The following is a 26,809-nucleotide window of genomic DNA, read 5'->3' on the forward strand; positions in this document are numbered from 1 at the left end:
TTTCAGCCCAGCGGATGTGTCACTATCACAGTCACGTGACTTTGACCCCAGTCTGCGGCGAGCTTCGGTGTCAGCTGTTTGCGTTGTCGGACGCTTTAAAGGTTAAACACACACTCCGTCTCCAAGGGCCGCTGCTCTTTTAGCCTCGATCAGCTGATCGCAAACATAAAGATTCTCTAAGATTTCAGTCTTTGTCTGGTTAATATTGATGGTTGGTAGCATGTCTGTTTAATGTCATAGCAAAAGAAAAAGAGCCGAAGAGCTACTTTATCAAAAACACAACAGAAGAGCAACTGGTGTATCAGCTTACAGTGCAGCCAAACAAACACAAGCTGTTATAATAGGAACTGAATGGAGCAGTTTTCCCACGGTTATGGTTAGCGCGCCCCTCTCTTACAAATAAATTGTTTCTTCTGACTATTTCACATCAAAACCCACCCAGTGTCTTCTAAATTGAACGTGTTTTTTTTTTAATGGTGGTTTTTCCATCGGCAGTAATATAATATGGAAGAGTAAACAGCAAACAGTGAAGCTGATATCGTGCCATAAAATTGGGATTACTTGCATGCATCGTTTCCTGTGAATCCCTGGTGCGTAGGCGGACCATCTGAACGCTGTGCAGGGATGACACACCTCAACAATAGAAACTACTGTAAAGAGATGAGAGGTAAATACAAGACGAGCGTAGCACCACGGGGTTTGCTGTGATCGACGTTAGCGCTGAAGTTGTGAGATTAATGCAGAAAACCAGATTGTGTTACATATTTTTTATCATTTAACGTGAGCCCCCCAGGCAGCCTTCCACCTAATGAGGATTAATTGTTTGGTTAATAATGAAAGCAAATGAATGATAACTGAGGTATACTGCGCATCTCCATACATTGATTCGGGGTCTTTTGCTCTGTGATAGATGCAGAAGCTGAATGCTGAAAGTCTGTGCATGAAATGCTTTTAAATTCAGTGATCCAGACTCATGATTTCCCTCCACAGTACACCTGTTCTGTCCCTGCAGCTCTCTGCCCCAGCCGCTCACTGTACCATATACCGTATTTAGCAAACGCACAACTTTCTTCTTCACGTAAATCATCTTTGTCCCTGCAACTCGGTGGAGAAGGAGATAATATTAGTGCTTGGATGCTTTTCAGCTGTGGTTTTGGTGCTGCGCTGAGACAGCTTTAGGGTCCAAGCAAGCTGGAATAACAAACTAGAGCCGGTGTAATGCCATCCTCCCACAGGTTTTGTGTGGGGAATGAATACGGCAGGCGCGGCTGCGATATGGACCTGCCACGGCAGCGCTATCAAGAATCTGATCAGCGGAAAGGAATATAAATATCGGAGAGAGGAAAAGGTTTTCACTCATTTCCTGGCTGTTAGACGTGAGTGTGTTTATAGTTTTTGCTCGATGGTTCACGTTCATTGGTCACAGCGAGCACCCGCGTGTGAAAAACTGAGACAAACACGCGGGAAAAAGATCAGAAATGTGTTTGGCAAACGCGCTCCTGTTTCCACCTTCCCACTCAGAGCTACTTACAGCATCGTTACCGAGAGGATCCCTTTAAATAACAGTCGCATATTCAAAATAAGGCTGACAGCTATAAATGTCAGAGCCCGTTTTTGTTTCACAGCTTCACTTAGTCTAACGACTAACAGAACACATTTCTGTAATAATCCCCATTACGTCTGACTCTCTTTAAACGGCTCATAAGAGTAAAATTGCTCAGCGGGTTTCCTCTTTGAAACAAAAAAGTGTTGCCTGCGTGTGCCCCCCCCCCCCCCCCCCCTTCAGCCGTAACTGTAAAGAATCTCTTGATGCCAAATAATAATTTGACTTTAAATTTAAAAGCATCATCTACTTTTTTTCTCTCTCTCTCTTGGCTTACAGTACAAAAAAGGCCCCGGGGATGAGAACGGGTGATTATTTTGAAGGAGAAACTAAAGCAATAGCAGTAAATACATTTTGTATTAGCACCATAGTTAAGAAATCATCCTAATATCTGCTGAATGGTGTGGGGAACTCCAGGCCTCAAGGGCCAGTGTCCTGCAGGTTTTAGATCTCAGCCTGGGTCAGCATACCTGAATCAAACGATTAGTTCATTACCTGTAATTTAGCCAAATTACAGGTAATGTAATTTACCTTAAATCAGCTGTGTTGGATCAAGGACATATCTAAAACCTGCAGTTCCCCTACCCAGGTTTAGACGATCAGGTATCACATCCTGATACCATGTCAGTAACAATCACAGCCACAACAATGCTCTACATATTAAAAAACCCCCACTATAACACGCCTACGACTAAGGTGTAATCCCCTGTAATGTGGAATTTCAAGGTATTTCGTTTGAAATTACAATGTAATTATATTTACCCCCACAAATACTTAAAGGTAGACCCTTGCTAGAATAAGGAGGTAACAGTCAGATTTTCACAGGAAACAAAGAAATAATTATACTATAAGTAAATCTGTGAAATTTTAAGTTGTGTGCAACTTCCTCATAACAATATTTCCCATCTTACATCATAAATTCGCTGCACTCCACTGTTATGGAGTGGATTAATCTTTAAGTCTATTTTTTTTATATTTGTATTAAATATTCATTGTGTTGATATGCATGGTGAATATTCTATTATTCAACTGTCCTTTTATTTTACCAACATAAATGTGATGTGGACTGTTCTCCCTTACCAGCTTACAACAAACAATAATACCATCAAAATCTGCAGGCCTATGTGACCGCTCCATAATAAGCCACAAACTGCACAGCATACTTACAACAGCAGATGGGGAAATGTTTGTTTTTCTGTAGAATTACAAAGAAATTTTGCATTATTTATTTTTGTCCTATAAAATACATGCACTACCTAATATTACTTAAACATTTCTTTACAGATTACTTACATTTACTTACATTGTAAGCCTGACTTGTAACCCAATTTTTCTAATGTACCTAGAAAGTATTTGTAGGTAAATACCCCAAAATTGATGCATTCAATGGTCATGGGGCCAAAAGCTCAGTCAAAAGTAGCACTGCCCATTTGTATGGAGCATCTATTGGTACCCAGACTGATCCGATTGTTTCATTATAGTTTTATTCACTTGTTTCCGTCAGTTACACTTTGTTTACTAAATCGGGGATGACTTGTGCACTGACATAAATTTATTTACAAGTAGAAAACCTGTAATTACAATATGACAGCGTGGCATGAAGGTGCCATAATTGGCGCTCACCCTCTGTGCGTGCTGGCTGACAATAACATAAAAGTAATGAATAAAAATGCACTTTAAATTACATTTTTTGAGATATTCTGTTGCTACATTGGGATGAAACGTTGATGCAGATCTGCTGACAGAAAGGTTTGAAAACAGAAGCGGCGCTCTCAAAGTTTCTTTGGTGGCAGGAAGTGTCACTTTAGTGTTATTTTAAGCTTTATTTACGGAAATGAAGAAGTACGTGTGCAACAATTGTGATAGAGCCACTCAGTACTAATAAGCCGTACAAACATGGGCTGTTGTATTGCACAAGGATAATGCCTCCTTTAAACAAAATGCGATAGACTCTAGTTGTATTTAGGTTGCTTTCATTGTCATACCTCATACCAGACAACCCAGATATAGACTCAATCCGCTCTGCAGTCTTCTCTCTTTTGTGCTTTTCAGTAAAAGTACCCACGCTGAATAAACGTCAGCTGGCTGTATTTTTCTCCACGGATGAAAAACGGCAATATGAGGTACTTCTTAAATGTCGCCTGGAGGTCCTCGTTCGACTTTCTAGCAAGAGAAAAATTCTGTTTCTGTTTAATTTCCTGCTATCACTTTATCAATTAAAGCAATAATGGAATCAAATAACAACTGTTTATTCCAAAGAAGGTAAAAATGAATAAATAAATAATTGCAATATGATGATCTAGATTCGTGTGTGACCTCAATTGTCGTATGGCGAGAGATGACGTCAGACTTTCAGCTGTGTTTGCTGCGTAACTGTTGTTTAATATTTACAAGCTCGGAGTCCAGCGCGATCAGCTCAGTTTAACTTGTGATGTCAGAGCGATGCGGACTCTCTAGAGCACAAGTAGAAAGCAAACAATGCCATTACCCATTATGGCGTTGTTTGCCCTACGGGGACTCTGTAAATAAAACCTCAGAGTTAAAAACCTCCAGGATACTACAGAGAAATATACAGAACAACTGCTAATGACATGCAGGGGTACTCTTGTGAGAAAGAGGTCACTTTATCGTGTCTGTGCCTGTGCCCAGGGGCCCCATTGTCTCATTGTGTATCTGTGAATCAGGAAGTATATTTAACCTTTTTTATATCAGCATCCTGGACTGAGACAGGATTTCTTTGACCCTCTTGGCCGTGGCGTGCAGGTGTTGGACCGTGTGAGCGCACCTGACGTCAGTGCTACAAGATACTGTCTCGACATTCGACCGTCTGCCTGTCTGTGTGAGTCTGTCTGTGTGTGTGTGCATGCATGCGTGTGTGTTATGAGGTGTCACAGAATGTGTGAGCAGCATGACTGTGCAGAGGCGTCTGTGCTAATCTCTGCTGAAGGTGGCAGGTGTCTTAACCAGGCCATCACCTGGTAACCTACTCACACTCACACACGCACAGACTGCCCTCTATCTCTCTTACATCTGACTGTAAGTGTGTTAGAGTCCAGGTTGGCTGCCTGCCCAGCTGGAAGAAGAGGAAGAGAAGGGTGGAGAATGAGACGAGGCAGAAAAGCAAGAGCTGGAGGAGAGATTAGAGGTCACTATTGACAGGGTCGGGGATCCACTCCGGAAAGGAAAGATGGGTGTGGAATCATACAAACGGTAAACAGGCTGCAGTTTTTCCTGTAAGGACGCATGTAGCCGGAGGGCATGTGCCAAGCAGTCTGACCGCTTCCAGGCAGAGTGATGCTAGTCTTCTGCCGGCGAACAGCTTGGCTCTGACTCTCCAGCTCCAACCGACGGGCTTCTGCAGAGGAGCAGACGCAGACATGGCTGTGAATCAGCACCTGCTTCACGAAGCTCTGCATCTATCTATCTATTAAACTGCAGGGAGAGTTGAAATACGGCTCACTGAAATCACTTTACACTTGATTTTAGGGCTGATCTGCGCCTCAAATGTCTGCCAGATGATTATTGTTGGTCATGTGGCACTTTGGTTCAGTTAGGACACCCACATAGAGGTAAAAGCATTCAGCGAGCGCAACAATAACACCCTTTCAGTTTTGCAACGTCGCGCTTCTCTGGTGCGAATATGAGCAACCTGGACTATAAGTGGAGCCTGAAATGCACGCCATTAGTCCAAGTCCAAGTCCAAGTTCAACTTTATTGTCACTTCAACCATATACAGTTTAAAAATACACAGTGAGGCGAAACAACGTTCCTCCAGGAACCAAGGTGCTACAAGACAAGTTAGTGCAAAAAAAAAAATATATATATTTAATATATCTAGTAATAATATTGTGCAAAAGAGCATTTACAGGTTGGTGTGTGCGATGGTTTGGTGGTGTAGGTCAGTGTGTTTGCGCTTTGTGTTGGTTAGTCAGTCCAGTCTCAATGTTTTGAGGTATTTGAGTTAAGCTGAGTGATAATGTTAGTGTATGTGTGTGTGTGCGTGTTTATCAGTCAGTCCCTTTTTGCTGAGGAGACGGATGGCTTGTGGAAAAAAGCTGTTGCACAGTCTGGATGTGCGTGCCCGAATGCTTCGGTACCTTTTTCCAGATGGCAGGAGTGTAAAGAGTGTGTGAGAGGGGTGTGTCCGATCAGCCACAATGCTGGTGGCTTTGCGAATGCAGCGTGTGGTGTAGATGTCCTCAATAGAGGGTAGAGAGACCCCGATGATCTTCTCTGCTGTTCCCACTATCCGCTGTAGGGTCTTGCGGTCTGATATGGCACAGCTCCCAAACCAGACAGTGATGCAGCCGCTCAGGATGCTCTCAATAGTTCCTCTATAGAAGGTGGTCAGGATCGGTGGTGGAAGCCGGGCCTTTCTCAGTCTTCTCAGAAAGAAGAGACGCTGTTGGGCTTTCTTGTGCAGGGAGCTGGTGTTGAGGGACCAGCCGAGGTCCTTCTCCAGGTGTACACCCAGGAATTTGGTGCTGTCAACGATCTCCACAGAGGAGCCGTTGATGCTCAGCGGTGAGTGGTCGCCTCGTGTCCTCCTAAAGTCAACAACCATCTCTTTTGTCTTGTCAACATTCAGAGACAGGTTGTTGTCCTTACACCAGTCCGTTAGTCTCTGCACTTCCTCTCTGTACGCTGACTCGTCGTTCTTGCTAATGAGACCCACCACGGTCGTGTCATCAGCGAATTTAATGATGTGATTTGAACTGTGTGTTGCTACACAGTCATGAGTCAGCAGTGTGAACACAAACATCCACAGTTCACATACAGCTAATTGCTAACACAGGAGGCAGACTAAGGAGGTGGAGGCAGCGGCGTAGCTGTGGGATACAGAGCCGAATGTTTATTTAGACCACCTAGTGTTAGAGAGATCTCATCAGCATAAACGATTTGGCAGTGTACTCAACATATGATTACATGATGGCACCGTGATTTCAGACTGCGCCCCGACTGTGTAAATATGATGAGTTGCAACACTAATGCATCAGAAAAGCTTTAAAAAAATTTGAACTTCCTGGCAGTTTGTTTACTGATCACTAACAAGTATCAGGGTCACAGAGGAATAGAAGTTAGAGCATGTTTTGCTTCAGTAAGCTGACATATTTGCCAGTGAATCCTGATATGTGGGCAGAGTTAGAAGCAAATGTTTAATTACAGAGTGGCACATACATAATCATCCAACACAGGATTTTCTGCTACAACTGGGATGTGTTAGTCAAGCCCATGTAATGCGATCCTTTTACCTCAGAAGTCAGGTCTCGGGGTGCCTCTGCCGCACGCTTGGTTCATCAGGTGACCCGTATGCTGAAAGGCTGTTGCAGGGCTGTGGATTCTAATCTGACCAGAAACATTTCATGCGTGTCTCTCCTCACTTCCCCACCTTCTACACTATCCAATTAATAAAGGCACAAGATGAACAGGCACATGGGTCAATACATGAGTGGGACACAGAAAGGAATTGGCAAGAATACCAGAGGTGCAAAACACCAGCTACTGGTAGACAGAACAGTCAGCCGAGACTGCAAGACCAGACTGACCAACCTGTGCACTGCCTGGATTGATTACAAGAAGGCCTATGACTCAATGCCCCACAGCTGGATACTGGAATGCCTAGAATTGTACAAGATCAATGGGACCCTAAGAGCCTTCATCAGGAACTCAATGGGGATGTGGCGTACAACACTAGAGGCCAACTCCAAGCCCATAGCACAAGTCACCATCAAGTGCGGGATCTACCAAGGAGATGCTCTGTCCCCACTGCTGTTCTGCATAGGCCTGAACCCCCTCAGTGAGATCATTAACAAGACTGGCTACGGATACCGACTACGGAACGGAGCAGTTGTCAGCCACCTCCTGTACATGGATGACATCAAGCTCTATGCCAAGAGTGAACGAGACATCGATTCACTGATCCACACTACCAGGCTATACAGCAATGACATTGGAATGTCGTTCGGACTGGAGAAGTGTAGTCGGATGGTAACAAAGAGAGGGAAGGTAGTCAGAACTGAGGGGATTGAACTACCAGAAGGCAACATTGCAGACATAGAGGACAGTTACAAGTACCTGGGGATCCCGCAGGCAAATGGGAACCATGAAGAGGCCGCTAGAAAGGCTGCAACCACCAAGTACCTGCAGAGGGTCAGGCAAGTCCTGAGGAGTCAGCTGAATGGTAAGAACAAGATCCGGGCCATCAACACGTACGCCCTGCCCGTGATCAGGTACCCTGCTGGGGTAATAGGCTGGCCAAAGGAGGAGATAGAAGCCACTGACATAAAGACAAGAAAGCTCCTTACCATGCATGGAGGGTTTCACCCCAAGTCCAGCACCCTGAGGCTGTACGCTAAGCGGAAGGAAGGGGGCCGGGGACTGGTGAGTGTCAGCACCACAGTCCAGGATGAGACAACAAACATCCAAGAATACATTGGGAAGATGGCCCCAACTGACCGAGTGCTCAGTGAATACCTCAGGCAGCAGAAACCCAAGAAAGAGGAGGGAGACGAGGAACCATCATGGAAGGACAGGCCCCTGCACGGTATGTACCACCGGCAGATAGAGGAGGTGGCTGATATCCAGAAATCCTACCAGTGGCTGGACAAAGCTGGACTGAAAGACAGCACAGAGGCACTAATCATGGCAGCACAAGAACAAGCTCTGAGTACAAGATCCATAGAGGCTGGGGTCTATCACACCAGGCAAGACCCCAGGTGCAGGCTGTGTAAAGATGCCCCAGAGACAATCCAGCACATAACAGCAGGGTGCAAGGCATACATGGAACGCCATAACCAAGTGGCCGGCATAGTGTACAGGAACATCTGTGCCGAGTATAACCTGGAAGTCCCGAGGTCAAAGTGGGAGATGCCCCCAAGGGTGGTGGAGAATGACCGAGCTAAGATCCTGTGGGACTTCCAGATACAGATGGACAAAATGGTGGTGGCTAACCAACCGGACATAGTGGTGGTAGACAAACAGAAGAAGACGGCCGTAGTGATCGATGTAGCGGTTCCGAATGACAGCAATATCAGGAAGAAGGAACACGATAAGCTGGAGAAATACCAAGGGCTCAGAGAAGAGCTCGAGAGGATGTGGAGGGTGAAGGTAATGGTGGTCCCCGTGGTAATCGGAGCACTAGGTGCGGTGACTCCCAAGCTAGGCGAGTGGCTCCAGCAGATCCCGGGAATAACATCGGAGATCTCTGTCCAGAAGAGCGCAGTCCTGGGAACAGCTAAGATACTGCGCAGGACCCTCAAGCTCCCAGGCCTCTGGTAGAGGACCCGAGCTTGAAGGATAAACCGCCCGCAGAGGCGTGCTGGGTGTTTTTTTTATATAATCTTAATAAAATAACTTACGCTTCCTCCTCACCTTCAAACTCATCTCCTGAACTGAAGTGTAATGCCGCTGAACAGTAGCTAACAAAGGCTAACAGTAGTTAACAGAGGTAAACACGAGCTAAAAGAGGCTAACAGAAGCTAACAGAGGCTAGCAACAGCTAACAGAGGCTGACTTACTCACCTGACTCTTTTTACAACCTCTTTCAGAGTAAATAACTTTTCTTACTGCACTTTCCCCCAAATAGGGAAAAACTCAGATAGGGCAGATATAGAGCCAATCCAAACAGTCATAGAAACACATCGGCTGACCGCTTACGTTTTGGGTTACAGTCTAAATTGAATGTTTTGATCTATTTTGGCTAACTAAAACATGTTTGTCCTACACTGTAGCTAAGATTATGGTTTTGAATTGGGAGGGGTAGAAAAACAGAATCTATTGACATTTATGGGGAAAAACCTTTACTAACATTAACATTAGTGTTTTTGCTTCTCTTCTTTTTTCTTAGCCACAAGTGACTGTATTTGGGCATGACGGCGGAAAGTCATTTGTGTCATCAGCTATCAGCTAATGCTAGGAAGCCAGATGTATCCCTAAACTCTATGAATGTAATGAACATACATGGATACCTTCAAATACTAAGTAGCAAACTATTAAGAAACTGTAGTTTCACTCAATGAAACTAAAGCACAAACTGTGGTGCACACTTCCTCAACACTGCACACATTATTAGTCAGATATTTCAGCTGAAATGCAGACAAACAAATGCAGATGAGAGTTTCAGTTCAGTGACTCAAACTTTAGCAAAGGTCAAGCCAAGGCTACCATCTAAAGCTTCCTGTGCTGTCTGTCACATTAGCACAGTATTTGAATCCTGAACAAAATTTCGATGGATGAGTTCCCTTTGGAAGGTTCGCTTAATCCTAAATGAACAGTGTGTGGAGGGGGGAGGACCAAATCTGACCAGCCTGTAGCATCCATTGTATTTCAGCCCTCTTCTTCTTCCGCACCATGGATGCAGTAAATAGAGGGACAGATCGAGTCTGTGGTACTGAGTTGGTGCCAGAAAGCAGAGGGAGTATTCAAATTATTTTTCACAGTTTGAGAGCTCAGAGATGCTGCGGCAGTTGGGAACATTCGGTCCGATAAAATCTCACATATTAAAAGGCACAATTAACGATTATTTCTCCAAAGCAGAGCAGGGCTGTGTGTGTTGTATCAGTAGACTAAAATGCTCGTGTGGATGCGCGCGTGTTTGTGCGAGGCATTGTGCAGCAGCAGCAGCCTCTCGGGTTACTGAGGAATGCATTTGAAGTCAATCACAATGAAGCTTTCTATCTGCAGAGCTAGCCTGAAGGGGATCTCCGAGCTGAACTGATCTCGACCACTCGGGGGAAAAAAAAACAAGAACCACAAAATCATCTTTGGGTCGTGCACATCTGGCAGAAAATCTACTGGATGTTTGTGTGTGTTAATTGATTTATGTGTAGGACCACCTCTGCCTCCCATTGTTATCTGACTTCCTGAAGCTTAGAATTAGCTGAGAGCTATAGACCCATTGTTCCTACAGTGAAAATGCGCACACACACACACCTGGTCTTTTTCTCCTGATCTAATTCTGGTACCTACTGGCTGCTGCTTTAATACTTTACTCCATACCTAAATTAAAAAAAGTGGAGCAGATTAGCTCCTGTGGATTTTCTGTATTAATATTTGTGAAACCACAGTATTGTTGGCTTAGGCATAAAATCCAGACTCTGTAGCTGTGCACACATGCATAGACAAGCTATAGGATCACATTTATGGTGCTAAACCTGATGCCGGCTTCAGATCATGTTTCTGCCTGACTAACTGCAAATGTTGCAACACCCCTCAAAGGACGCAGTAGGGTTGGCCTTGTGAAAACATGATTTTACAGCCCCTTAATGTCATTTTTTCTCCTGTTCTTTTTTACACGAGTGCATACATACATACATATATATATATATGTATGTATAAAATTATATATTCCTGACGAGATTGTTTTAAAAATGACTCCAGCTGGCACCGCATGCCTCATAATGGCATTGCTTCATGCATTGCCAAAAACCAGGATTGCATTCACCTCGCAGATCCAGCTGAATATATAGCTGTCATCTTACAGTTTCCTTTTATAACGACTGGGAACAAAATGCAGCGGTGGAGGGAAATTAAGGGCACACAGATGATTTTGGCCTTAGGTTATGCGTGCGGTGGATGGGGAGCTCGTTGCGTCTCGCTGTGGTTGGTTAGCTATGTGGTGCAGGCTGAAAGTACAGCTGTTTATAGCTCCCCCGAAACACAGGCGAAATGCAGAGCTGCCCCCCTCTTCCAAAAGAAAAACCTGTAAAAAACACACACCCACACTAAAGGTCCGAGGAGCATTTATGTCTGCATGTACGTGCGCACCACACCACAGACAAAACCTGTGATTACACTGGTCCAGACGCACACTCAGTGTAATTACATGCAGTGACGCACGGCTGCCCGCCACGCTGTGAATTCGCACATATTGACTCACAATTTAAGCATGTCGAGGCACCGAGGTGGATTTTATATTGCTCCTAAATGTTGGGATAAATGTAGATGATGCACAACTAAACAAACAGGGGCTCCACAGCTGTACTCCTGGAGTCCTGGAGGTTGTTGATTGCGCGTGTGTGTGTGTGTGTGTGTGTATGTGTGGACCTGTAAATGGGGCCCCTGGGGTGGGCTCTGGTGCCGCCCTCAGGGGCGGGGTGTGTTTATTTAAGTATCTGTGTGTGTGTTTGTTATTTGGCAGTCATGCTGAATTTAGGGGGCTAGCCTCGAGATAAGGAATGGAGTTTAAGATGAAAGGAAAGTGGGGCGAGGACAGGGAGACACTGGCACGGAGTTTGTGGATTCAGGGGGAGGTGAAGGGAGGCAGAAAGGGGGGAACCGATAGAGGGGGAGAGCCTGAGGAGGAGACTGATGGTGGGGCTTCTTTTTTATAAAGTTGTTTTTTTGACGTTACATAACACCTTTGCTTATGTAGTTAGAGCTCTCATACGTGCGTGTGAGGGTGTGTGTGTGTGTCTGGTAGCTTCTCACTGGGAGATGGGAATTTCTGTGAAAGGCAAAGGTTGCCCATAGCAACGGCCTTCATTGTAAAAGTGATCCTTGGAATATAGCACACACACAGATACGAGAAAGACACATTTGCACCCTGCTCACACTGGTGTCTTTTTTTGGTATTTTCAGTACTGTCCGGGTTTGACATCTCCAGGCCTTCACACACACACACACACACACACACACACACACACACACACACACACACACACACACACACACACACACACACACACACACACACACACACACTTCTCAGACCAATCTCCTCACTGTGTCCGGCCTCCAAACAGCTTTAAGTCAATTTTATTTTCAGGAGGTACATATAGCGTTTCAGCTCCACCTCATGCTGTGATGTGATGGACTGAGATACTCGGGTCTCTAGATTCCATTATGCTTTTATTGGCTTTTAAAGGCATCAGGTTTCCTCTGTCTGGAGCCGGGGAGGAGCCTGTGCTCCTCTGTGTGTGCACAATTAGCATCACACTGGCTGGCAAAAAAAAGGGAAAGAAAAACAGCTCTGCAGGCCCTGGGGATGGGCTTAAGATTGCTGAAGAGATAAGTTTGCTTTGGTCAGATTTTCAGCAGAAGACTGACTGTTTTCCAATACCTGGAGCAAAAACTAAACCCTTTTTAGTCATTGGATTATTGCACTACTTACTGTTTGCTACTGAGCTCGGTCTGGGCTCAAAATATACACGACGTATACACGTTGGAGGAAGCGTTAAAAAGCTTTGCGCTCCGTTACTCCAATAAGCGTAGCAACAGTTCTGAAGTATTTAAGAAAACATCCTCTTAAGCACATTTATGATCTTTTTTTATGCCAGCAATGCACTGATTGACTCTACAGTATAACATCAGTATACATCAGCGTTTCTGGTCTGCTCCGTTTTTGCGCTGAGAGCAGATCATCCACTTATCTGAAATTTGGTGGGTTGACCCTCAGCGCATCCAGGTCTTTGGGAAAGATGCCAGACCTCAAAATTGGGCCTGATTTGTGTTTGTGTGCTATAATAATAAACTAGTGTAAAGGTTGTAGTGTAAATATTGCCATTTTTACATTCATTCAACACTTTCTCACTCCCAACTCGTCCAATATTGATCCCCTAGAAAGCTTTTCATCATATTTTAACACAAGGGATAGGCTGCTTCCTTATTTGCCTTATTTCCCGAGATACTTAACTTTCATTTTGGACTTCAGTCTTTGGTCACCGTTTGGTTTATGCACAAAAAAACTCGGGGGGGGGGGGGGTTAAATACCCTTTTTGACGATATGAAACCCATCCCAGAAGGGAATCTTCAGATGTTGAACTCTTCTCTGCAAGTTGAAAATTATTGTCGAAGAATCACTTGAGAAATGTTTATCACGAGCAAATCACCAAATCATAACAGCAGTCACCTCAAGGGGCTTTATGTTGTAAGTTAAAGATGCTACAATGATGGGGCAAAAACCACAACATTCATATGGCCAACTATGAGCTAGTACTTGGTGACAGTGGAAAGGAAAAACTCCCTTTTAACAGGAAGAAACCTCTGGCAGAACCAGGCTCTGCTGCCACCAGCTGGGAGCGAGAACAGGATGTCATTTCGCGTTTATGGCCAACAATTTTGCTGTTTTAATTCACTCACATAGCTGCTCTCATCAGTTTCATTTTCACACAGCACTGCAGCTGTTTTCAGCAAAAAACAGAAACAAAACTCAGATGAATCTTAAAAATTAGAGCCCGACTAATATATTGGCGGGCTGATATCATCAGCCGATATTAGCTATTTGCCGATCAGCACATAGCAAATGTTGGGAGGATCTGTTTATGTTTCATGTGTCTGACAGGAAAAAAAATATCAGCCGATATAGTAAAATATTAGATTTTAAAATCACCTAATATCACTATCGGTTCTTAAATGGTATATTGTTCAGGCTCTGCTAAAAATCCAAAATGCTGTAAAACCGTGGTAGTGACTGATTGGAGCATTTGGCAGTTAAAGATCCAAATAATTCAATTTACAAAGCTGTAAACGGAGTCTTTATTGGACTTCATCATGGCCAGAAGCACAACTCCTCATGCTAATGGTCCTTTACGCCTGCTTGATATGCAAATAAGCAAATGTTTGCCAGCAGTGTGAACACATCGACTTGAGAAGCAGATAAAATCTCGGTTGCATTGGCCTCTTGTTCAGCTGCCCCCAAGTAGCAGAATCTCCGTTACAGAAAATTACATCTTTTAACAAACACACACAATGCAGTATGTGTTTAAATCGTTGGAAGATGGTTTTAAGTAAACGCTTTAAGATATTTAGCATAAAAACAGTTTTTGTCAAAATGAAAGGGACTCGGCTTCGATGTGAACGATCCAACTATTTAATCATTGAAAAAAACAGGTAAAATATTTAGCATGTGAATAAAAGTCAGTATAGAAAGGCGGTCTGTAAATATTTGACTGGACGTTCCTGACTGTGCATAAACACCTCTGTAGGTTGAATCTATCTTTGCACTGCAGTGCGTGCGGCATCTCTTAAGTGCATGCACTCGATAGCAGCATTAGTTGACCCTGTGTGATGGGAAAAATCTTTGAGTGCTAAAGTGTGCGTTTAAACATCGCACGGATGTGGGATTCAGGTCGAGAGAAAGGGATGAAGGAAGAGAGAGAAGAGGAGGAGGGATCAGCCTCAAAGTGAACGGAGGCTGAGGTCGTTCACTTCAGAGATTCAACCTCTGAATGATCCCTCACTAATCTCCCCTACCTGACCCCGGTGGGGGTCGGCGTGCTTGTGCTTCCTCCTCGCGGGCTGACGTGGAGGAGGCTTGGATTAAGCTGGAGTGATGAGAAGGGAGGACGCTGTGAAATGATCTGCAAGACAGTTATGAGCACATTTCAGACAGGGTGTGTGTGTGTGGGGGGGGGGGGGGGGGGGGGGTGATATTTTTCACCTCCGAGCCACATAATTATTTTGAGATGGCGATAAGTGATCTGCGGACAGTTGTGATCCTCTCAGGCCATTCATCAAACTAAACGTTGTCTCCCGTTTTACATTTTTGTAGACTGAATAGATTTTTGGGTTTTAGACTGCTGACGTATCTCAATAGTGTCTGATTGATTTCCATTAAAATTTGGTGCAGACATTCACGAGTCTGTAGGAATAAACTTTAGAAACTTTCGTGATTTTTAATCGGTCAGATGCTTTTGCCAGCTCTGTGTCACAGCAGGCAGGAAGCACTGGTGTCATTTTCCTGCTCTGGTTGCTTGAAATGTGCCTGCTGCTGCTGGCCTCCGTTCTCAGTAATTTTCAAAAATATGAAAATATGATATGAAAAATATTACCCTATTAATCCGTAATGGAATGAAGTTCAGAAGTTAATTGCTTTCCTTTGCTTTGCTGCTTTACGGGCCGAGCATCACTTGCAAATGACACATACGCAGAGACAAAATGGAAACCCCCACCACCACCACCCGCCCACCTCCTTCTTCTCTCCTTAAAAGCTTTGATGTTCCACTGCCAAAATCCCAGCTTTAGATCAACTCATTAACTATGCTCCTCCATAGAGCCACAGACAGACAGATGTTCCCCTGTCCAACATAATGCAGCTGCACCAGACAACTCTGTGTGTGTGTGTGTGTGTGTGTGTGTGTGTGTGTGTGTGTGTGTGTGTGTGTGTGTGTGTGTGTGTGTGTGTGTGTGTAATCTGCAAAAGTGGTTTCTCTTTCAAATGAAATGACAAACTTCTCAGTCATCTGTAATCTCTCTGTCTAACAGGGACAGAAGTGGTCGCTGCCTATCGATGACGAAGGGTCGGCGAGAGATGAATTTTACGACGACGAGGATCTCTACTCGGGCTCTGGCTCTGGCTGTAAGTGTATATATATATATCTATGTGTGTGTGTGAGGTTACACACTCATGCCCTGGTTCTTTCAGACTCAACAGCTGTCGGGTTTCAATCTGCTGACCCCGAAGACCCCCACAGTCCCTCCTCTATTCACCAGACACACATGCGTGGAGGCCATGCACACACACACACACACACACCCAAAGTCACACCACATAAACATGCCGTGTGGCTCGACTGATTAAGAAAATTCCTCAGACACACCCCTTACAAACAAGCACTAACTGAAGCTCAGTTCCCCGAGATCTTATTTACTCTAATCAGATTACAGTCCATGCAGATTAGACGATCACACGCACACCAGCGTGTCGCGGGCACCTATGTGCGAGCGTGCGGCCCGTGCTCGAGCCGGGCTGTAGGAATTACCTACTTAATGTAAATCACATTGCTGTAATTCAGGTTGATTTTCTGATCTTGCTGTCGAAGCTTGAGCGCGGCGCCCCTTATTAAGCATGACTCGTTGAGGGCTGCCCTCAGTTCGGGCGCTGCGCTAGTGGCGAGCACGCTCAAAATAAATTACCATTCAAAGCAGGAGAGTGTAGCAGAGGCACCCCCTGTGGCTGAAACAGCAGCCTGGCAAATTGCTTAAGCTCAAACCGAACTACAGAGCCCAAAGAAAGGGCTCGTTTTTAACAGGCAGATGTTCATTTTGTGTCACAGCTGCTTCAGAGCCATCCAGTTTCTTTCTTTCTTTCTTTTTTTCTTGTTGTGGTGTCTGATGTGTTTAACAGAAGCTGCATTGTTGGAGTCCATATTTCGATATCCTCTCCACCTCCACTACAGCCTTCGTGTTTTTGTGCCTGTAAATTCAATTTGTTTCTCTTTCAACCCAAAGAGCTTCACTGCTATAACAGAATGAAAGGTGGGGTGGAGTAATAGCATTATGAGATTTAAAAAGAAAATGAATCACTCTTCTCTTCTCTTCTCTTCTCCAGGTTTTTAACACAGCTGAACTCGTAATTTGCAGCAGTCGTTCTCGTGTACACATTGTTAAGTTTCTGCTGTCAGACAGCTAAATGAGCAGAAAATGGCGATTTAATTGGGGTGCCAAGTCATCATTACATTCACTATTTTATAAGCGATTTAAAAAAGCAACCAAAAAAAACCAAACAAACCAAACATAGTTAAGCACTCTCTGTGTGTGCTTTTGTGTTGCTGACATTTAAAGGAAAGATGGAGGCGGAGACACTTGTACTCATAAATCCCAGTTTGTTTGTTAGCTGGCTGTGAAAAAAAAGCTGAATGATGCTTTTTGTAGTTCTGCAGAAAATCTTTCCTTAGCGTTTAAAAATTACCGAAGGGATTATTGATGAATAAAGCAGATAGCTGCATGTGTAGTCAAGGACAAATTAATTGCTGCTTAAGAGCTGGGGATGATGTCATGATGGTTGCCCAAGCTTGGGGTTCCTCAAACCTCAAATGGTTGGCCTTGGAGTCTGAAAGGTGGGCAGTTTACCAGGGAAGGTGTATCTTAATAAAACATATTAACGTGCTGCATTATGGAAAGCCTTTGGTTGAGGAGCTTAGTTCCAGCTTCATGTGGAAGCCTTACAAGTTTAGACACGATGTCACCATGTTGACTTGTTCCTGCAACGTCATAATAAATGTTGCTCTAGGATCACGGTTGCTGTTGACTGTAAATTATGGGGATGGTTGTAGGTTGATTAGTGTGTGTGATTCATCCAGGAGACTGGGGCTCATCTCCCATGTGAGTTACCAGTGCAGACTTAGCTGGGTTATTCATTTATTTATTTTCAGTTTTCGCTTGCAGTTTGGTTTAATTTAGGCAAAATGATAGTTTAGGTTAAATTAAGCCCTTTTTGCTATGTTACCCACCTGCTAGGACGCCTTTCAGAAAACTCTGAAGGCAACTTTTGCCACATTCTCTTATTAAAAGCTATAAAAATACAACAATGTGAATGCTGTCTGTTTTGGTGATGGTCCTTGGTACTGCTGCACATACTGCAAACCTTGGTATCGATCCGATACCAATTAAATACAGGGTGTTGAATGATTTATGAGATGAATTAGCATCAATTTTCAAATTTTGAACAGGTTTTAATGATGAGTAAACCACTGTGATTTGTACTTTCCACAATACTTAGCTAACAAAAGAAAAAAAACACTCTTTCAGCTTCTATTTTGAAACAATTTTAAAACTTTTTTGGACATCAGGAGTGTAATTGTGCCCGCCTCTAAAGCATTTCGGTTTATCTTCCGTTCTCTTCCAAGAAAATAGTTTATTAAGCATAAAGCTCTTTGAGCTACATACTGAAGTTAGACGATAGAAACAAAGTATCAATCCAGTCCAGTACTGATGCATATTTGATATCGGTACTATGGATATTTGGATCGATCCCGACACCTCTTGCCTTCGAGCAGCGTTAAACCTGTGTGGCTGCAGCTTCAGATATTACAGATAGTTAAAGACATCATTCTGCTCGGTGCAACTTCTGTGATCATAGTGGATCCTGCGGTGATGAGGCATACAGTATTTAAGCATTGATTTTCAGTGATTTTCAGATGTGATGACATGCTTCGCCATTCTTAGGCATGACAGGATTAATGATGCTGCATGAAGAACAGCACAGCCGTATCAGACCTTGTATGCTCCTCTCTTTCTTCCATTACACATCTCTTCTTATTTTCTACTGCAGCCCATCAAGTAAGCCATCAGGGGAACTTTAGGTATTAGGGATATACACCGGGGACACCTGTTAGGGACGATGCAATCTGCTGCCTGAGTAAGACTAATCAGATTAAGTGTCAGAAGTGTCACTAGAGAGTAAACTACTGAGTGTGAAGTGAATGAGCCAGCAATAGTCTCAGTTTCTGATCTACTGTTATCTGTGTGTGTGTGTGTGTGGGTGGGCGGGTGGTGGCTTGTGATGGAGTGACTGTGTCAAATTTGACTCAAATTCTTGTCTTATTTCATTTTTTGTTCTAATTCTCTCCTCTTCAGTTCCTGAGATCGGTATGAGGCCAACATCAGTAGCTGTCACGTTCACCACAGAGGAACCCCTACTTCTCTCCACCACCCAAGCAACTGACCTCGCTCCCTCTGCACCGCCTGCAGCAGAGCCTAGCCCCAACCCAGAGGACCCGACGACCACCCCTCTTCTCACTGAAGCTGAAGGAGAGAGCGGCGTGTTCTTGGATAGGGACCTGGAGAGGGAGAGGGAGCTGGAGCGGGAGCTGGAAAAGGAGAGGGAGAGAGAAAGGGAGAGGGAAAGGGAGCGTGTCCGAGAGATGGAGCGAGAGAAGGAGAGGGAGAGAGAGAGGGAGAGGGAGAGAGAGCGAGAGAGGGAGAGAGAGAGGGAACGTGAGAGAGAGCTGGAGAGAATCCGGGCCGCCGCCAAGACCACTGCCGCGCCCCGGTCCCCTGCTGCCGTTCCTATGTTCACCACCAATCCTGCAGCCAGTCCTGCTGAAAGTGCAGCGCCCTCTGCTGGTTCAGATGACCTGAGCGCCACAGAAGAAGAGGAAGACATCTACCTTTCGCCAGAGCCCAGCTTGCTTTACCCAGGATTCACTGACGTAACCACTACAGAAGAAGACATGTCCATCACACCAGAGTCAACCCCTGAGCCCACCACAGCTGCAACAACCACTGCTACCACTGTCAAGACCAGGACCCCCTTCAGGCCCAGGGTTCCCATGATGACAACGACTCAGGCGGTGCCAACAGAGAGGACGACCCGCCCACAGCAGCCCACAACAACACAGGTAGGACTCAGCTCATGTCAGGCAGTATTAGGCAAACGAGATGAAAAATGTTCATTTGTGAACTTCGGGACTTGTGATATTTATTTAAACCTGTATAGAGTTACCCTCGCTGGTTCCTGCTGTTTCCACTCTTTATGCAAAGTTAGGCCGATCACTTCTGGGCTCAAGCTGCCAAATCTAACAAACAGTAGTCTTAGTGTCCTCATCTCAGACTCAAAAAACAAGAACAGCATCCACAACATCAGTGAGATGCTTACTTGATCTGTGAGCTCAATAAACACTTTACTGATGAGTTTATCGCTTCAATTGCTGGTTGAACGTCTTGTTAAATGTAATTCCAATTTTCTAAAATATGGTTCAATTTTAGAGGCAGAAAGGAAGAGGTGTCATCTCCCTCATTCAGACTGTCACATTCAGTTTCCTAAAATCAAGACGGTAAAGACCAAAATGCTCAACTTGAGGCTTCAAAACATCATGTGGCATCATGCTGTTACTGCTCTTCCATCTTTTAAATACAGTTTATGGTCCAGTAAACCGTAACGGCTCTTCTTCTAACTGCCTCTTCGTTATTCGAGACCAGAGGCATTTCTCTGACACATGTGCTTTTGGTTAATCACAGAAACTGCATTAAACCACGATCCATTTAGATTTTTCTGGTTTTCCACATATAATTAAGCTGCCAGATTTTGTGCGTATACTGGATGGGTTGGACAATCTGCAGCTCTCTCCCATCCTAATATACAGAGGCTCATTGTTTTAAAGGCGAACATGTGCCATGGAAAGTTCTGTGTTGGTTTGGATGCGTTTCAGTGCAGCGGCTCTGTGGGGGAAATGGGATTACATCAAATTTAAGTTTCCTCATTGGTCTCACTTTCTGTTCCCCATCTCAGGAGGGCACCAACGAAGTGGGTGCTGCAGGACCAAGTGGAGATTATGAAATCATGGATGGACGCCGCAATAATCTTGGCAGCGAAATGGCGGGTGGACCTGATCTTATCGGCAACTCTGTGGACGGAGGCAGCTCCGCGGCCCAGCTGCCGCAGAAGAACATCCTGGAGAGAAAAGAGGTCTTGATAGGTAAGATTATCCATCACTAAAGATCATGAAAATGGCTTCCATGTGTGTCGTGTCTGAATTCGAGCCCTTTTCATCCACCTGTCTGTCTCTGAGCATGTCTTCCTAATCACCCCTTAGACTGGCAGAACACATTTCCCAGTTGCCTCCTGTGTTCTTGCCCTGCTTTCAGGAAGCTGCTCTGACAATCTGGCATCACCTCGCATTCACGTAGTGCAGATTCATCACCATAACAGAATGTCCTGCTTAGCCCCGTTTGACCCATTGAGAACAAGAGATCCTCTTCTCGGGTTATCCAACCCCTCCTTTCCCCCCCTATTTTTTCTCATCCTTTTCCCCTTTGGCTAAATCCAGTTCCTTTTCAAGTGCCCCCTATTCCTCATCCCAAAGAGCTGTTGTTGAAAAGAAAGGAGCAGCCAATTTGCCTGACCTGACTGGCTCTCTGTTTCTCCTTCAGCCGTTCTGATTGGTGGACTTCTGGCTGTGGTTTTCGCTGATTTCCTGTTCATCGGTAAAGAGCAGGAGGCAACATATTTTAGACTAGACAGTAGACGTGTATTAGTGTAGTGCAGCTTTTCATTGACAGAGCCCTTTTAGCACCAAAATCTGAAAAAAAAGGGTGTTTTAGCTTCCTCTCCCTTTAAGCCAGCTTTCTTCTGATTGGGTTTAAGCCAGCTTTCTTCTGATTGGCTGCCACTTGTAAACACAGGTTTGGTTTGGTTTGATGTTATAAAGAGACAGCAGTACAAAAAGCCTGGCTGAAGTCTGAGCTTTTCACTCAAATTGATTATCGGTACGCACACTGGCTTTATTATTATTAAACTTTGGCTATAAGTAATACGAGCATCTACTATTCTAACAACATATACAGTCATGTGAAAAACTAAGAACACTCTCACTGCTTTAATAAGAGTTAAGAAGGTCAATAGCAGCCAGCTGCTCCTAATCAAATGCATAATGCATAAATTGATCATCAGCAAGTGAGAGCATAAGTTTGGGCATTTTCCTGATCTGGAGCATTCAGGTATGCAAGCATACTGCCGTGCAATGCTCAGAGAAACTGCAAAAACCCCCAAAAAACAACCTACGAGCTACATCTCAGACTCTACATGCTTAAGTTAGTGTGTTAAATGTTAAAGTTCATCACAGTACAATTAAATAAAGACTGAAAAAGTGTGGCTTGTTTGGAAAGGTTACACAAGACCTCTGGAAAGCATGTATTTGTCTGTATGACAAATTATTCTAGAATCAAATGTGAGAACATTTGTCTAACAGCTAAAGTTCAATTTAACAGGACAACGAACCCAAGCACAAAGCAAGCCTACAACAGAATGGCTCAAAAAGAAAATAATCAAGGTGCTTCAATGGCCGGCATGAAAATGACAGGCATAAACCTGCAAACCTCAATGCACTAAAACAACACTGTAAAGTAGAGTGGACCAAAAATCCCCCACAATGATGTGAGAGACTGATACAATAATACAGGAAACAATTACTTCCACTCATTCCTGCTAAAGGTGAATCTACAATCTACTGAATCATGAGGTATTTTCAGCTTTTCACAGGAAAGCTTCGAGCGGTATGAAAGCATTATTTTTTGCATGACTGTATATGGAAGAAAAAAGGAGAAGGATAAGAACATAATAGGTCCTCTTTACTGCGAACATGCTAAATATATTATTGCTGTCTTGCACATCGGCTGGGTACCACTTGTTATTCAGAACTAAACTCAAACAAAATTTTTTGGAATAAAATTATAATTTCTTTGCTTTCAGAAATGCAGCGAGCTCAGTAAAGTTGACACAATTCATCCCGAGGGGAACATCAGTATCCTCGCCAAATTTCAGGCCATTCTGTCCAATTTAATTCTGGATAAAAGCGGTGGACAGATGGGCTGAATGACAATGCCATCCATGGCCCAGCCCCACCAGCATGACTAAAATCCTTGATTTAGTCATTCGTCTTAATGATGACTTGATATTATGAATTCGCGGACAAGTGGTTCATTATGTGCTATCTTGACAGCAACTTGAAATGGTGCAGTGAACATTCCTTAAGTCTGAGTATAAACAAAATCAGAGACGGTGAGATAAAGAGACACGGTGAAACGCACAGACTGTAGTTACGCACTGCATGATTGGGCAAAAGAAGATAAAACCGACTGAAATCTTATAGAAGATTTAATTACGTAAAACGGTGCGACGAGGCAGACGAGGGGAATACATTTTGCGGTGAAAGTACGCGGTGGAAAAACTGCATTAATTAAATCCCTTCAGCAGAAATGGAGATAAACAAAGTAAACTCTCCCGACGCAAAGAATGGAAACAAAGCGCTTGTTTCCCGCTTTTGGCGTGGATGCCAGTCACTGTAATGAGGGCGTTTTTAACCATTTCGACAAGATAAGCAGAGGAAGCAAAGGACGGTGGGAAACAAAGCAGCTGCTGCTGATTGGCCCCGGCAGCCCCCACAGGGTTAAACTGCTATGTGGCACTGCAGGGCTGCAGTTTTAACACAAAGCGGTTGGCAGCACAGAATGTATTTTGGCACATTCGGGCTCATCCGTCTTCACTTAGCAGGAAGGTGGTAGTGATGCTGTGGTAGATTTGCTAGAAGTGTTTCTAAAGCAGCTCCGTGTTGTTTCATAGTCGGCCGCAGACGTGCCAGCGGCTCTAATGGCATTTTAGTGTTTGTCTCTGCGTGTGTTTGAGTGTTTGTAGCATCTAATCTGCTGCAAATTTGACACGACTAACTCTTGTTTCCATCTCGCTGTAGCGGTGATAGTGGGAGGCGTGGTGGGCGCCCTGTTCGCTGCCTTCCTGGTGATGCTGCTGGTGTACAGGATGAAGAAGAAGGACGAGGGCAGCTACACGCTGGAGGAACCCAAACAGGCCACCGTCACCTACCAGAAACCGGACAAGCAGGAGGAGTTTTATGCATAACACTGACACGCCAGAGAGACACGCCGCACACCGGGAAGGGAGAAAGAGCGAGCAAGAGAAGAGCGAAAGATACTCTATAAGTCCTGCCCTTCCTCCTCCTCCTCCTCCATCCTTCCTACTCCTCTTCTTCTCCCCCCACCCTCCTTATCTGCTCGGGTCTCCTCATCCCTCTCTCCTCCCGTCTCCATACTTGAGAGCGCCTTTCTCTCTGCAGACATGGAACCTTCTTTTCAAAGAAAACGAGAAAAAAAGAGGACAAAAAAAGGAAAAAAAAATCCAAATATATTCAGAAAAAAAATAACACGTACACGCGAGATGTTTTTAAAGTAAATGTTGTTATTAATATTCTACAGATTCTCTTGTTCTGTATGTAATGATATGATTATTTTGTAAGAAAACAAACAAAACAAAACACATGCTCTTGCAACCTGTGTTTTCCAGCACACACACACACACAAAAAGAGCGAGAGAGAGAGAGAGAGAGATCCTCTTCTGTTTTTAACGGAGCAAATCTGAAAAAAGGCCTGAAAGGGGAGAGGAGAGGGGTGGAGACGGGTGGAGTGAGCCTATGGACAGACTAACTATTAGATCGGGCTCTACTCTGCCTCTCACCACCACCACCCCCACTCTACACATACACTTAAAAAAAAGAAAAAAAAAAGAAAAACAAACCATACAGAGCGTCTGGTTGGCCGCACAGAGCCCGGGGTCAAAGGTGAGAGGAAAGGTCTCTTTTGTGTGCCTTCCGTCAATCTGGTGCTCAAAGACACACAAACGCACGTCCACAAAGCCACGCATAAACACACGCTAACACACACACACACACTCGTATCTGCTCGAAGGTGGCGCTGACCTCTCGCTCTGTGCTCGGCCAACCAGAAAACGGTGCTCAGCGCTCGGCGTGTTTCACAACGTCAAGGAGCCGCTGCGGAGACACCGGCAGGCCCCCCTCCCTCTGCTCCTCTAAGCTGTATAAAGACTAGTTATGGATAGTAATAATAATCAATAATATATCAATGTTCTTGGGCTGGATGGTGAACAATAATAATAATGATGATGATGATAATAATGCCGTAATAATAATAATAAACAGGAGGATGTGTATTTAGCAGTTTAAAAAAAGAAAAAAGTTTATATGTAAATATCAGCGTATCCTTTCTGGCGTCACTAACCATCTGCATGACCATGAAGAGTTTTTATCCATCACATCACGTCATCCCTTTAGATGAGCTGTGCTCTTGTCACACACACACGTACGCACGCACACACACACCAAACACACAACAGCTGAAATAAAACTCGCAGCGCACTGAAACACACCGCGCCGACGTTGAGTAGACTGTAAATCATATCACACGAGCGCATATCGAACCCCTCGTCGCCGTCATCGCCATCATCGTCGTCGTCATAGTGATAGTCATCACTTGTGATTTCCAGCAAGATCAGGTGGTTTCAATGTTATTGGTTAGTTATCGATCAGTTGCCGGTTGGTTTAGAGTTTGGTCTGTTTGTGTAAAAGCACAACTCCACGTCCGGCCATCATCCAATAAACGCCCTCCACCCCACCCCTCTCACACACATACACACACAGCCATAAACGCACACACCCTTTTGCATGCCTCACCTTATGATTTTTTTTTCTTTCTTCCATCATTGTCTCTCTGTTTGGGGATGGGAGGGGCCTCTTGGAAGTGTGAGGGGCTTTAATGAAATTTTTTTTTTTTAAAAAAAGTTGCTCCCACGTGCACTAATTCAGTCATAACATTTGCCGTTAGAGCTTTGGTTATGAGAGGAAAATGAATTAGTGTTTATGAGGTCAACGTTAACCTGCCGTGGGAGCATTTTGGGGGAGGGGAGGGGACAACGTGAGGAGACAGGCGGGCTGTGCTTCTATCTAAGAGATTGTAACAATAAACACACCAGTGCGACTGGGCTAGTAGCTTCTATTATACTCAGTACTGTAGAACAAAAATGCATGGGAGTCAAAACTATACTCGTCTGGGTGTGTGCGGATGGCTCTGTCTGTGTGTGTGTGTGAGTGTGTGTGCGCATTTTTTTCTGTCCAAGTGTGCGTCTTTAAAAGAAGAGAGGGGCGAGTTAAAGCTGGAATGTACTGTGGTCGAGTGTTTGTTTACCTACTCCAGCAGTTCTCACGCTCTTCCACATGCAGGTAACACAACTCTTCCACTCCTGTGTGTGTAGTTACCTGGGCCCCCTCCTTCCATCCCTCCCTCCCTCCTTCCCGTCGCCAGTCCAAGAATACCTGTGCGCGCCTGTGTCTGCACCTCATCTAAACCTGCTACCTGTGTGTTTGCGTATGCATGAGTGCTTCACCTTGATATTTCACAGCAGACTCTTGTGTACACTGACTAGCCTGTCGACGCGAGTGTGTGTGTGTGCGTGTGTTTCTGCGTGCGTGAGGGTGTGTTTAGTCTGTTCACTGCTGAATGTGGGGCGGCTCGTCCCTCACAGTGGCTATCACACACACTGACCGTGTCTTTTCACTGTCTGTCTGACTTGTCTACCTGTCTGTCTGCCGCAGGACAGATGGACAGACAACACGCCACTTTCTCACAGGCAGGAATGATATAAACACGTACTGTCTTTTCTAAAAGTGACTGTCAAAGTGTAAACGTGTGCGTTTGTAGCCATTTAAGCCTGCGTAGCCAAATAAGACGTGTGTGCGTGTCTGAGAGAAAGAGGGTAAATTTGTATGTGTGTGTGTGAGTGTTAGTGTGCATGTTTGAGAGTGTGCGTGTGAGCGTGTGTTTGTGTGTGTGAAGCCCAGTGGAGGCTACACTACTCTATGTTTGCTGTTCCCATTCCTGTTTTTATACATTTGCATTTTTTAAGGCTGAGTTTCTGTCATTGGCTGAGTGAGCGAAAGGAGGCGGATCCTCCACGCTACCGCCCTGTCACTAATCTGCCACTCTGTTCCAAATAAAAAACCTGATTGGGTAAATCTGTCCTCTCCTGTCTTCTTTTAAACTGAAATAGATTAAAAAACTCTCTTTTCCTCTCAAGAATTTGTGACTAATGACACAAACAACCAAGGAACTACATAACTGTGTGACATTAAAATTGTGCAATTATTCCTTTGCTGTCTTTTTGGTGGCTAATGATCTATAATCTCA

The 26,809-nt window shown here is 44.5% G+C and overlaps 1 protein-coding gene across 1 annotated transcript in view; it reads left to right on the top strand.

Annotated features, from left to right (window-relative positions):
* Positions 1 to 26,637, top strand: part of sdc3 (syndecan 3) — a 43,903-nt gene extending 17,266 nt beyond the window's left edge. Inside the window, exons 2-5 of the mRNA XM_085395743.1 lie at positions 15,806 to 15,899; positions 18,899 to 19,662; positions 20,553 to 20,739; positions 23,509 to 26,637. Of these exons, the coding sequence (XP_085251869.1) occupies positions 15,806 to 15,899; positions 18,899 to 19,662; positions 20,553 to 20,739; positions 23,509 to 23,675 (1,212 nt within the window). The 3' untranslated portion in view covers positions 23,676 to 26,637. The remainder of the gene's footprint in view (positions 1 to 15,805; positions 15,900 to 18,898; positions 19,663 to 20,552; positions 20,740 to 23,508) is intronic.
* Positions 26,638 to 26,809: the final 172 nt, after the last annotated feature.

The sequence above is a fragment of the Rhamphochromis longiceps genome, linkage group LG22 (assembly GCF_057381845.1).
Source record: "Rhamphochromis longiceps isolate RC_006_pf linkage group LG22, R_longiceps_female_GT1.1, whole genome shotgun sequence".
In the NCBI taxonomy this organism is placed as follows: domain Eukaryota; kingdom Metazoa; phylum Chordata; class Actinopteri; order Cichliformes; family Cichlidae; genus Rhamphochromis; species Rhamphochromis longiceps.